Below are 15,073 nucleotides of genomic sequence, written 5' to 3' on the forward strand. Positions count from 1 at the left end.
TTTGACTCAAGTTCTAGCCGATTGAAAGTGAGTAGATACAGCACGAAGTCAGTGTGCTATAGAATTTGACTCAAGTTCTAGCCGATTGGAAGTGAGTAGATACAGCACGAAGTCAGTGTGCTATAGAATTTGACTCAAGTTCTAGCCGATTAAGAGTGAGTAGAGTGCAGTCATTGTGCCATCCCCCTCAGATGTGTGTGGATGAAAGAGAAAACCTGGTTCTGGAATAAAATATTATGAAGGCTAGAAGACATAATGTATCACTTTAGACAGGTTCATTAAATAATGCTGAGCGATCGTATAAAGACGGACGTTTTTCCGAGTGCCTTATTTAGAGCGTATTTTGTAATGGTCGCTCGTGGCATCTCTTACATTTTAGCCACAAATGTTTTTTATTACAGGAAGAAATTTTTTTTAAAATTGCATTTAAAGGTTTGTTATTTACCGACATTGAGTGTTTTGTGTCTTATGCGTGTATTTATTGTGAGTACACCCAACTTTGATGGGCGCCGAATTCACGTTAGGGAAAGTAAAGGCGGCTGAGCATAGTTCTGAATACACTATCTCTTCATATGCCGAGGTCACAGAAACAAGTGAACTCTACTTAACTTGCCCCGTAGACCGTCAGGTTTGAAAGGGAAATTCACTTTTACTGGGGATGGGGGTTAACCCTGTAAACACCGCTCTCACTAAACCAAATGTTTAAATGCATAACATAAATCTAAATGTATGTGTTCAGCACATGTGAGTGTTTTGTAAAGCACGTACACATTGAAGATTTTTGTTTTTTTACATTGAAACACATGTGCTTATGGAAACATGCACATTCCCCTGTATAAAATCTCTAGACTTGCAGGCTGACGTCAAAGAGGTGTGAAGAACAATCACCTCCAGGAACTAGACTATCTCAAAATTCCAATGTAGCAGGTACGGTCAAGCTGACCGATAACTCTATTTCCAGGAAACAGGCCACATGACCTAACCTTGCTGGCCACGAATAATTACAGGCCTCATTTGATTTGTTTTTTTAACACATTTTAATCTATATTTTGTTTTAAAACACAGAGAAAAGGCTTTTTTTTTTCTTCTAGAATAAAAGCTTTATTTAAAAAAATCCTTTGTTGTAATCTAAATAATGTGTAAATATGAATCGTGAAACTATTTTTTTAGAAAATTAAAGCTTATGCAATGCCGGGAGGCACAGTTCCGTCGGGTGGTGTCTGAAAAAATTATTTTAAAATTTAATTAATTAATTAATGAAAAATGTATGATATATTTTTTTAGTTATAATGTATTTCATTACATATTGCATGTAATTATCGTACGTATATAGATACGTGATTTATTACAGATGAACGTGTAACTATTTTTAATACATTGTGTTTTATACAAAAGACGAATCAATGATATACGTCGCCGCAAAACGTGTCAGTAATGTAGCTTAGGGGGAGGGGTCGCGTTCCTATATATAACACGACAGGGGTGGATTGGTTGTTTATTAGTTTGTAATAATTCTGTAGTGATTAGTAGTGGACAAGAAGTAGCGACCTTGAGAAACGTTACGTAATATTAGTGATAATAGTCACTAAACATGTGATTCAACATTATACGGGGTAGGAGGGTAAAAATTGATTGTAGTACAATATATGCAGTTATTAAAATTGTGTTTTATAATTATTTGTTTTCATCCCGTAGTTTCTATGAAAACAAATGTATTATACTTTGCTAGTGGTCGTTATAATTGTGTATCCTGATAGCCAAAAAATAAAAAAATAAAAACTAACTAAACTATCCTTTCGAGCCTCACGGTCCATAGACAGGTGAAGTAGATTTCACCTCTTTTAGTAACCTCTGGATACGAAGATATACTGTGGCCAGCACTAAGCTCAACCGCCTTTTCGTTCTCCAACGTGAGTCAGCTTTCCATCACAGCTAGGTGGACTCGATGACGTCATACAGCCTCGAGCTAGGGATCCGAACTCGAGACTTTCGAGCTCTCTACCATTTGGCCACACCGTGCCACATTTCTAAATTAACTTACAAAGTGAAAGTTGATTAAAAAAAATTAATTAAAATCATACCGTCATGTTCTCAAATGGATCCTCGTAGTCACACACGGGGCAGCATTTGCCGAAGGGAATGACCGGCTCTACCCCGTCCTCACACTCCGGGGTGGGGCAGATGTTGACACACCCCGCCTCACCCTCCTCGTTAAGCGCACACCTCAGACATCCCTTGACGCAGTCCTCGCCCAGCTGAATAAAATGTAAATGTACGATATCATTAATGAGGTTATTGGTTTTACTTTCGGTGGGGGCGGGGTGGTCAAGCAAGCGTTTAATTCAAGTGTAGTTCCGTTTTTAACATAACGTTCTATTGGGTAAATGAAGTAGAGTTCACCTGTTTCTGTGACCTCGGCATATGAAGTGATAATGTGGTCAGTAGTATGCCCAACAGCTTTTACTGTCCCTAACGTGAGATAGGTACTAACAGAGGCGTAGCGACCCTTCCCGGCGCCCGGGGACAAAGTTTCGATTTGGCGCCCCCCTCGGGAACAACCTTTTAATTTTCAATTTGCACCCCCCTCAAACTTTCTATTTGCACCCCCTCCCCCTCAAACTTGCAATTTGTTTTTCCAACCCATTTTGGCGCCCCCTAAGGTCGGCGCCCGGGGACATATGTACCCCCCTCCCCGCTCCCCTCCCCCATCGCTACGCCTCTGGGTACAAATCATAGCTGTATTGACTCACCAAACTTCTACGGACATTAACCAAGATAGGACCACGCCGGCTTAAAACTTTATACTTGCTAACCTCAAAACTTCAGAGTCCGGACCCCTGGGAAGTTGAGGACAGCAACCCATCAAAAACTGATGCCTTATACCTTATTCATAGGTGGGCAAAATCTAAATGACCAAATGACAAATTTTGCACTAAGGCATTTTGGCATCAATGATATTTCAAAATGCGCTGAAAAAACTGTATATCTATTATTAAAATTTCAGGCTAGCCATAGAATTTTTAGCATCTCATTTGCCGTGACAGCATCATTTGGTATTCAGAATGGCCTAACCCGCCTAATTAAATATTATTCCACGTTTATGCATAGCTTTTCTTCTGATTCGTTTCTAATTCTAATTTTGGACGGTATTTCCTCCAACACAAGTATAACGTTTCTACCTGTTTTGCGCCATATAGGCTGTTAACTCCGATGTTAGCCTGCTTGCAATTATATTTCCAACCATAGCCGTTTTTACTTTCTCGTATACGAAGTATAGAGAAAGCTTAGTATTGTAATTGTGCAAAAAAAATCGAGATTTTCATAAATTTCGATGTTTTACACCTCCCTGAGTCGGAAAAATATAGATCTGCAATTTTGTCCATATGCCTGTGTGCGTATGTGTGTGCATGGGTGTTTGTGTTTGTATGTGTGTGTCTGAACACGATAACTTGAGCACCGTTACAACTAGGTTGATTAAATTTCATATTTAATTATTATATCCAATGCGTAGTTCTTTATCAACTTTTCAGCGATTTCCGGTAAACGGAATTGGAACTTATTCTACTTTCAATTTTTCAAAAGTCTATAACTTGAGTATTATTTTAGATAGATAAATTGTTGATTACTCAAAAAAAAACGCTTTTGAATTTATAAAGTACTAATAATATTCCGCACTATCATACACATATTGTTTGGCGTTCACTAGGTGCGCAATTCTTTTTTTTTTACCAGATTTTATTCCATTTTAAAAGGTTTAAGTAATTAAAAATGGATACAAAATCTTGTCTATATCCTGGGTTGCATTCCCCGTGGTGTTATATATGAATATTCGAGAAAGTTTAGGGGATATCACTCCCGCTTTATTTATCTAAGAACAACAACGTGGTATGGGTTTCATGAATTTGGAGTGATCTATTCTAGATTTATTGCTGTCCTCAGCTATCGAGCCTCATCTGCCCGGGGTTAAACCTCGGGACTTTTCGGTTTAGCATCTATCGACTCGACCACGCCGACCCTTATGCTTAGGTCTAACTTGTTACTTTGTCTTAAAATTTATTTTGTTGTAATTGAATTGATTTATCCTGACAGACGGCATCTTAGTGTCCACGTAATATAAAATACAATAAATATGGTTCATGTTTTAGGTTTTGTTTATGTTTATGGTTTAGAGTGTGTTGAGAGTTATGGTTTTATGTTTATGTATATTTAAGTTTGCACGGCTGGTTGTTTTTTTTTTAGAAATGTATGGAAAATGGCGAAAGGAGACAAAACACCTAAATGGAATGTAGAACCACAAGTATTGATTGATGAATTTTTTATTTATTTCAAACGCTTTGTCTCGAGATAAACATAATGATGCAATGTACCAACCACAGACGTAGTGTTATCTCACTCACCTGAATGACTTGATCTTCAAAGGCACAGACAGAGCACTCTGGATCACCTGACACCAGGACGACAAACCCCGCCAACAGACAGACACAGACAATGATGCTGATCCTCATGATGAAACAGTGGCTTGTGACACTCCCAAAGCCTAACCGATCCACCACTATTTATATCAACCTGTTTTTAGTCTTTCACATTGACATGCGTATGTTAATTAAGCATCTGTTTGTGACAGGGTGATATCGATTACCCCCCACCCTTCTACCGATATATCTAAATTATACCCCCGCCCATCAGTTCAATAACAAGTCATTCTGTAAAAGAACATATAATAGATATAATATATAATATTATTTTCAATCGTGTTTCTCAAATATCATTATCTGAATGCTAATAGAACAAAGATGGATGTTCTAAATATTTAATACATTAGAAAGTAAACATCTGTTTAGCATTTATAAATCTATCTAATGAAATATCAAATATTTGAGTATTATTTAAAACAACTTTTAAAAAAAATATATATTTAAAAATGTCTTACCTATACAGTTTTAAAAAAAAAAATTACGCCGAATTTAATTTGTTCATAATTTCTAAAAGGTGTTGCAAGCACACATAAGTCAACACCACGTTGGAGATCATTCAGCCGTTGATAAAATCGATATCTAACCAGATGTGGCCAGGCCGTATAGATATTTGATGTTTCAGTGTACTGTAACGTACACTAACACTCTCAACATACACAACGATAAAGAAGTGTAACATTTATGTGGGTGTGTACTCGATATTTGAAGATAGATAATAGTGATGTGGCTACCTCGGTCGAATTCAATCGCCGGTTCCATGGAGTTGTAGGATATGACAAGCTCCTTATTACATAATCTTGTGGTACATGGTACTGTGAGATTTGACAAGTTCCATACTACTTGTTAATGAGGGATATGACAAGTTCCTTACTATATGGTAACGTGGGATATGACAAGTTCCTTACTATATGGTAACGTGGGATATGACAAGTTCCTCACTATATGGTAACGTGGGATATGACAAGTTCCTTACTATATGGTAACGTGGGATATGACAAGTTCCTTACTATATGGTAATGTGGGATATGACAAGTTTCCTTTTACATGGTAATGTGGGATATGACAAGTTTCCTACTAAATGGACATGTGGGATATGACAAGTTCCTACTACATGGTAATGTGGAATATGACAAGTTCCCTACTACATAATCTTGTGGTATATGACAAGTTCCTTACTATATGCTAATGTGGGATATGACAAGTTCCCTAATAAATGGTAACGTGGGATATGACAAGTTTCCTTTTATATGGTAATGTGGAATATGACAAGTTCTCTACTACATGGTTTTGTGGCATATGACAAGTTCCTAACTATGTATTCTTGTAATGTATGACTACTTCCCTGTACCGTTGTTTTATTGGATACTAAAGACGATCCATGTCCCTTGTTCTCTAGCATACGACATGTTCCCTGCTCTTTTTCTTGTAAGAAACAAGTTCCTTACTCGCTGGTCTTGTAGACAATGCCAATGTCCATAGTCTTGTGTTTGTAAGTCAAGCATCCTTTACAAAACGTTCGTGTTAGCAGTCGTACGCTCTACCATCTCACCACTCCATCCCTTTGTGTCGTATAACAACTTCCTTATTCTCTTGACTTAATGGATAATCCTTCAAGTGTCGTACGACGATGCTGATGAGCTAGTCAAGGACAATGAGATTATCTCAAGCGTCAGAAGGTCAAGCTGACCTAGAGTTCTAGTTCCAGGCCACTTATGTCAAGCCCCGGGGCTGGTCACATGATCTGAGTGGGTCACATGACCAAAGTGGGTCAGGTCACATGATCTATCAATAACATGACAAAGTGCAGGCTATATATTTTACAGAACATGGTGGTTTCTATTTTGAACTTTTACATTTGGTAAAAAAAAATACAGAGAAACAATTTCAATTATAATGATGTTTATTTTATTTTTTAGACAGTAATTAGTATTTTTTATTTTGTTTCCATTACAAGGGAACATATTAATAGAATTATGGGCAAAACAGTTTTTAATTCTATGCAGATTTCAGGAATGAAATATCTTTTTAAACTCAATCGGCAAATTTGCATTAGGCGGTACCTGAAACAGTATGACAAAAGACATGACATTGAATGTACATACATGATTCTATGTAATGTGTTTTCTAGCATTTTGATTACACATAGAATTATGCACAGTATTACAACACTGTACTTGTTATTAAAGAATATAGGATTACATGCGATAATTTATATGTAGCTTATATTTCGGTATTTGTTACATAAAAAAGAAAAATGATTTTTTTTTGCGTAGGAACTATTTACTGACGTCATTCACGTCTAAAAAAAATCACAAATGACGTCACATTGATCACTATTTTATTTACAACAACCTGAACCTTTATTTATTTACAATTGATTAAACTAGAAAACATGTTATAACACTTATAGATTTTAATCCGCTGTTTTTTTTAATAACAGAGCCACCGATAAAAAACCATACCGTTGATCCTATTGGGAAAAAAAAATAGCGTCATATGACTTATATAACAATCAAACTCATACCGTTGATCCTCTTCGAAAATAGTGAAGTCAGACAACATAGACGACAATAAAAACCGTACCTTTGATCCACTTGGGAAATAGTGGCGTCAGACAGGGGATGGGATTGGCCAGAGTACGAAGTGACTCGGCGTCATGACACTCCTGAGGGGGGCAGATGTTGACGCAGTAGGCGTTCACGTGGTTCACGGCGATACACCGCAGGCAGCCGGGTACACAGTCATCGCCCTCCTGATTGGAACGTCAGATTTTTAAAAAATTATTTACTGAATATAATGGAAAAAAGTATACAATCGCAAAAAAAAACCCCACAGTCCTTACCCTCCTGATTCAAACGTCAGATTAAAAAAAAATATTTATTTACTGAATATAAGGGAAATAGTGTACAATCATGTAACAACACTTGGCCAATTCTGATTGCCCACCTCAACAAAAAGCCTTATTGCCATAGCAATTACACTTTAAATGTCGCTCGTATCATAGCCAACTCACCAAAATGTCAGTATTACCATAGCCAGCTCACCGAAATGTCCATTTGATAGCCAACTCATCAAAATGTCGGTATTACCATAACCAACTCATCAAAACGTCGCTCTTATCATAACCAACTCACCAAGATTTCCCTCTTACCATAGCCAACTCACCAAACTCTCCCTGTTACCTAAGCCAACTCACCAAAATCTCCCTGTTACCAAAGACAACTCACCAAAATCTCCCTGTTACCTAAGCCAACTCACCAAAATCTCCCTGTTACCTAAGCCAACTCATCAAAATCTCCCTGTTACCTAAGCCAACTCACCAAAATCTCCCTGTTACCAAAGACAACTCACCAAAATCTCCCTGTTACCTAAGCCAACTCACCAAAATCTCCCTGTTACCTAAGCCAACTCACCAAAATCTCCCTGTTACCTAAGCCAACTCACCAAAATCTCCCTGTTACCTAAGCCAACTCACCAAAATCTCCCTGTTACCTAATCCAACTCACCAAAATCTCCCTATTACCTAATCCAACTCACCAAAATCTCATTTGTTACCTAAGCCAACTCACCAAAATCTCCCTGTTACCTAAGCCAACTCACCAAAATCTCCCTGTTACCATAACAAACTCACCAAAATCTCCCTGTTACCAAAGCCAACTCACCAAAATCTCCCTGTTACCATAACAAACTCACCAAAATCTCCCTGTTACCAAAGCCAACTCACCAAAATCTCCCTGTTACCTAAGCCAACTCACCAAAATCTCCCTGTTACCAAAGCCAACTCACCAAAATCTCCCTGTTACCTAAGCCATCTCACCAAAATCTCCCTGTTACCTAAGCCAACTCACCAAGATCTCCCTGTTACCTAACCCAACTCACCAAAATCTCCCTGTTACCTAAGCCAACTCACCAAAATTTCCCTGTTACCATAACCAACTCACCAAAATCTCCCTGATATCATACCCAACTCACCAAGATCTCCCGCCCTTTATAAACACAAATTTGGCCGTCATGATCAGCGAGAATCTGGACGACGCCCACTGCCAACAACCAGACACAGATCCTCAACTTGATCAGCATGGCGTTGAAATCTTGTAGAAAATAAATCCTCGTCTAATATCCCACACCCCAGGGTTACATTCAACCCAACCACTTGGTATTTATACACCTTAAACTACGTGAGTTTTCACCAGCCGTGGAACATGTTATGAATGTATTACAATTAGCCATTGTGTCGTTTGTATCTTATGTTATGTTTTTGTAATTTAACAATGAGAACCCTCATGAGAATATTTAAAAATTTCTTATCTATTCCGCTTGATGAGTAGGTGGATGTATAGTTAGAATAATTTAAATTTCAATTAATGTAATTCGTATGATTAAAAATGTGACTAAAAGGAAAAAATATATAATAGAGAAAACCTCGCATAGCTAAACTTGTTGTCACAATGTGGGTGTATCAATTTTCTCCACATGGAGTTCCTCGTGCTTGCTGCTGTAGTAGTATTAAGGAATATTGTTTTCGTTCAAGACGCTTGCGACACATAAAATAGAGTTCGTCTGTTTCAACTACCTCTGCATACGAAGTGATAGTATGGTCAGCACTATGCCCAGCTACCTTTTGTTTCCTTAATATGTGTCAGATACACATAAGAGCTGGGTGGACTCGAGCCCGATATATATATATATATATATATATATATATATATATATATATATATATATATATATATATATATATATATATATATATATATATATAAAATTTATATGTATAATTAGGTGCACGTAAAATATACCTGAAAGACATCTGCCCGAATGCAACTTGCCTGAAGGCCATTTTTCTCAATGAACGTTAGCCCACATGCGACGTTGGTGCAGGAATTTCTGATTGATGTTTTCAAAATTGGATTCCATTCACATCAAAAAAATAAACACCTGTAACCGTCTTCTCCAAATAGGCCTAGTTGTAGCCTAACTTAAAACTGTCTTTTTGAGGTTCCCGGGGAGGTGTAGGGGTATCATCTAACTTACCGGATACCTTTCTTCCTAAGCTACTGCGCAAAACAAGCTCCCTGCTACATAATCTTGTGGTACCTGGTAATGTGGGATATGACAAGTTCCCTACTACATTGTAATGTGGGATATGATAAGGTCCCTAATCCTCCTAATATATAATAGCCCATGTGCGCACTTCTCTCTCTCTCTCTCTCTCTCTGTCTGTCCGCAAAATATTTTCGCCGGATATCACGTCAGAATCGGCAGCGATATATGGATACCTTTATACGGACTTTTGTTGAAAATAATATGTTAGATGTTTAAAATGTATAACCACAATTTTATTTAAAGAAGAAAAATAAAAAATAAAGGCGTATTCGAATGTAGAGAAACAGTTTTAATTATGCAACAGGAAAAGCGTTTATAGTTTTGAAAAAGAATGCATAAAACAGTGACGTCACTAATGTTTATACATTAACTAATGACGTCATCTGCCGTGTTTAGAATAAAAAGAAGTGAACTATTTCATTCAAGTTTGATTTAGATCTACGTACGCTATAAAATTTATACAATACAATTTTGCTCGGGCTAAACTTAAAAAAAAAATTCTATTAGAAATCTAGATCTAGAGATTCTTGGTCTAGATGATCTAGATCTACAGAAAAACTAGACTTACACAGATGTAGACCCTACCTAGATTTAGAATCTATTCAAATACATTTCTATACTAAAGTATTTCAGGCCTTAATTACTTTATTGAAATATTTGTTTATTTATGCAATTTGCTAATCTCTATAATATATAAAGTAAAGTTGTCGGGTGCCCGATAGGGCACTTCCCGGCGCCTCAGGCGCTTCAAATTTGGCAGGATCTTGCCTTGGGGCGACAGAACACGGGGGCCGGTTGGCCGAAAAGTCTACAATGAGGGGGTCAAAACTGACCTCGACTGACCGGCGCCTTATATGAGCTATAAATCGAAAAAAAGTGTCCACGTAGGAACCTCTTCATAACTCCTGATTTCGTAGGCCGACCCTCGGGCGAATTATTTAAGCATTCAAATTCTCAATGTTTTCGAAAGCCTAAGCGAAGGTGGGCAGCATGCCTAGTACATGATAACGTGGGATATGGAAACTCCTTACTACATGATAATGTGGGATATGACAAGTTCCTAATTATATAGTAATGTGGGATATGACAAGTTCCTTACTATATGATAATGTGGGATATGACAAGTTCCCAACTACATGGTCTTGTAGTATATAACAAGTTCCCTACCACATGGTTTGGTAGAGTATGACCAGTTCCCTATTACATAGTATTATGGGTATGAAAAGTTCCTATGTAGACTTTTAATGTATCATTACTTTCCTGTACCATTTTCTTGCTGTATACTGCATACATGTTCCCTGCTCTTTTTACTTTCTCGTATATACGAAGTATAGAGAAAGTCTTGTAATCGTGCAAAAAAAAAAAATCGAGATTTTTACAAATCTCGACGTTTTACACCTCACTGATACGGAAAAACATAATTTTGCAATCTTGTCCGTATGTCTGTGTGTCTGTGTGTGTGTGTGTCTGTGTGTCTGTCTGTCTGTCTGTCTGTCCGTGTGTAAACACGATAACTTGAGTACCGTTACAGCTAGGTTGATGAAATTTCATATATAAGTATTTTATCAAAATCGTAGATCCGTTTCAACTTTTGAGCGATTTCCGATAACTGGAAGTGGTACTTTTCCTACTTTGAATTTTTCAAAAGCCTATAACTTGAGTACTATTTCAGATAGATAAATGAAATTTCACATGTAAGTAAAAGATGTAATTCTCTACCTTCTGTTAAATTTTGAGTAATTTCCGTTGACTGGAAGTAGTAATTTACGCTACTTCCGATTTCTCAAAAAACTAATGTAAATTTTTAAAGTACTAATAATATTGCGCACTATTATACGCGTTTTTATTTGGCGTTCACTTGGTGTGCAATTAATCTGTCTACGAGATTTTATTCTATTTTTAAAACTTTAAGTATTTAAAATGGATTAAAAATCATGTCTATAGCCCGAGTTCCCATCCCCTGTTATTTTATATAAGAATATTCGAGAAAGTTTAGGGGAGATCACTCCCGGTTTATTCTTGTACGAAGCAAGTTATTTATTCGCTGGTCTTGTAGACATTGCCAATGTCCATTGTCTTTTGTTTGAAAGTCAAGTACCCTTTAAAAAAACGTACGTGTTAGCAGTCGTACGCTCTACCATCTCACCACTCCATCACTTGTGTCGTATAACAACTTCCTTATTTTCGTGACTTAATGGATAATCCTTCAAGTATTGGACGATGATGCTGATGTGCTAGTCAAAAACAATGAGATTATCTCAAGCGTCAGAAGGTCAACCTGACCTAGAGTTCTAGTTCCAGGCCACTTACGTCAAGCCCCGGGGCTGGTCACATAATCTGAGTGGGTCACATGATCAAAGTGGGTCAGGTCACATGATCTATCAATAACATGATAAAGTGCAGGCTATATATTTTATAGAACATGGTTTCTATTTTGAGCTTTTACATTTGGTAAAATAAAAATACAAAGAAAAAATTTCAATTACAATGATGTTTATTTTATTTTTTTTAGACAGTAATTAGTATTTTTTATTTTGTTTCCATTACAAGGGAAAAGATTAATAGAATTAGCGGGCAGTACAGTTTTTAATTTTATGCAGCTTTCAGAAATGAAATCTCTTTTTAAACTCTTGGTAAAGTTGCATTAGGTGGTACCTGAAACAGGATGACAAAAGACATGAAATAGAACATGCATGTATGCGATTCTATTTAATGTGTTTTCTAGCATTATGATTACACAGAGAATTATACACAGTATTATCCCACTATTCTAGTTAATGAATATTGGATTACATGCGATAATTTATACGTAGCTTATATTTCGGTATTCGTTGCATACAAAAGAAAAATGATTTTGTTTTTTTGCGTAGGACATATTTACTGACGTCATTCACGTTTAAAAAATATGCTTTGCCATTTCACAATTGACGTCACATTTATCACTATTTTTATTAATAACAACCTGAACTATTATCTATTTACTATTGATTAAGCTAGAAAATATTTTAACACTTATAGATTTTATGCCGCTGTTTTTTTTTTAATAACACAGACAACAATAATAACAGTACCGTTGATCTTTTTGGGAAAAATTGGCGTCATGTAACATATATAACAATAAAACTCATACCGTTGATTCTATTGGAAAATAGTGAAGTCAGACAACATATATAACAATAACACTCATACCGTTGATTCTCTTGGGAAAAAGTGGCGTCAGACAGGGGATGGGATTGACCAGAGTACGGAGTGACTCCGCGTCATGACACTCCTGAGGGGGGCAGATGTTGACGCAGTAAGCGTTCACGTGGTTGACGGCGATACAGCGTAGGCAGCCTGGTACACAGTCCTCACCCTCCTGATTAAAAAAAAGAAAAAAATATTTTGTTAAAATAAGCGGGGAAAAAAAACACACAAAGAAATCCATATTTTAGCTTATTTAGTCGTTTCGTTTCTTTCTGAGTCTTAAAACCCAGTTTCTCTCCCGGTATAGATCTTCATGCCGTCACAGCAACGACACCTGGCTAATTCTGATAGCCCACAAAAAGCCTTGTTGTCATTTCAATTACACCAAAATGACTCACGTATCATAGCCAACTCACCAAAATGACTCACGTATCATAGCCAACTCACCAAAATGACTCACGTTTCATAGCCAACTCACCAAAATGACTCACGTTTCATAGCCAACTCACCAAGATCTCCCGCCCTTCATAAACACAAATCTGGCCGTCCGAATCGGCGAAAATCTGGACAACGCTCCCCACCAACAACCAGACACAGATCCTCAACTTGATCAGCATAGTGTTGAAATCTTGTAGAAAAAAATCCTCGTCTAGAATCCTCCATGCAGGGTTGCATTCGACGTTTAAACTTGATATTTATACACCTTACATAACGCAAGTGCCTACCAGTCTAGACAAATGTAATGAATGTATTAAAATAAGCCATTGTGCCGTTCTTATCTCCAGTGATGTTTTTGTCATTTAACAATGATAGCCCTCACGTGGATATCTACTCCACTTCATGAGTAGGTGGAAATATAGTTGGAATGTGAATACCAATTAACGGAATTAAATTGAATAAAAATGTGATTGCTATGCAGAATATATATATATATATATATATATATATATATATATATATATATATATATATATATATATATATATATATATATATATATATATATATATATATATATACACACACACATATATATATATATATATATATATATATATATATATATATATATATATATATATATATATATATATATATATATATATTCATAAATATATATATATGGGTGTACAGCAAAAGGCCCAAATGCCAGTTGCCCGAAGGCCATTTTCGTAATACTTTAGCCCAAATGGGACGTCGTTGCAGGATTTTCTGATGTGTGTTTTTATAATATTTGACAAGAGGTAGCTCTCAACAATAGTTATGTCCTAACTTCAGGCTGTTATTTTGTTATTTTGAGTGGATGGGGTGACGGGGAGGGGCAATCTAACTAACCTAACACCTTTCTTTCTACGCTACTGTGCCAAAAACAAGATTTTATAATGTTTAATCGGTTGCGTAAAGAAATAAAACATATGCACTTGTATATTCGATTCCTTCATGCTACAGCTGCAGCGAATTCGATACGTAAACACGAGGAACTCGATACGGTGAAAACAGAATCGATACCATCCCGGCTGTGACCACACGTCTAGCTAGGCGAGGTTTTCTCTATTATATATATTCAAATCGGAATGCTGGTGGTAACAAAATTAAAACGGGTTTGAATTACCAGCTGTTTACTGTTGAAAAAAAAATTCTAAAGTTATACAAAAATATTGCGCAGTATGTTATGCAATTACTGTGACGTGTCTGTTGCTTAGCTTCGTTCTGGCTGAGTTATTGCAAGGGGAGGTAAAGAAATTTATTCAGATACAGGGAGATAATTTAATTAGTTTTAATAATTCCGGTGTTTAGTATCAACCTAGCTGAGTCAAGATAGTATAATCTAATCACCAATTAGTAATTTAAACATCTATCGCTCATCATCCTTCTAATTAACCCTCACAAAACTTTAGTCCAGGTGATTGTGTAGGAGAGGTTTATTTTTTGACGTTGTCGATGTGTCACGATTATGTCCCTTACTCCAGTTAAGACGGAGGTGTGGTTAAAGGGTAGAGCTTTTGAATGCTGGCACGAAACTCCCGAGTTCAGATCCCTTGGCTCGAGTCTTTAAAACGTCCCTGAGTACATCCAGCTTTGATTTGAACCTGGTTAACTTTAGAGAAACAAATATGGCTGGGCATAGTCCTGAATAAACTATCCCCTTGTATGAAGAGTTCATTGAAACAGATGCACTCTACTTCATCTGCCCCGTATGCCCTTGGAACATACGGCACTTGATTAGAATCGAAGAAAAAGTAAAGACAGTTGAAGCTTTACGCGAGCCCTTCTCAGTGTTTCTTCCAGACTTTTTTCTCTTCGGT

The 15,073-nt window shown here is 36.8% G+C and overlaps 1 protein-coding gene across 1 annotated transcript; it reads right to left on the bottom strand.

Moving 5' to 3' along the window:
* Window positions 1-1,057: 1,057 nt before the first annotated feature.
* On the bottom strand, window positions 1,058-4,667 carry LOC131950088 (SCO-spondin-like). Its single transcript, XM_059312129.1, has 3 exons — window positions 4,398-4,667; window positions 2,082-2,255; window positions 1,058-1,220 (listed from the first exon to the last, which is right to left on the bottom strand). Exons 1-3 carry the CDS (start codon window positions 4,503-4,505, stop codon window positions 1,182-1,184), a joined length of 321 nt encoding a protein of 106 aa, XP_059168112.1. The 5' UTR covers window positions 4,506-4,667; the 3' UTR covers window positions 1,058-1,181.
* Window positions 4,668-15,073: the final 10,406 nt, after the last annotated feature.

This window comes from Physella acuta, unplaced genomic scaffold (genome assembly GCF_028476545.2).
Source record: "Physella acuta isolate Inbredline_101_S28 unplaced genomic scaffold, ASM2847654v3 ptg000734l, whole genome shotgun sequence".
NCBI lineage: Eukaryota > Metazoa > Mollusca > Gastropoda > Physidae > Physella > Physella acuta.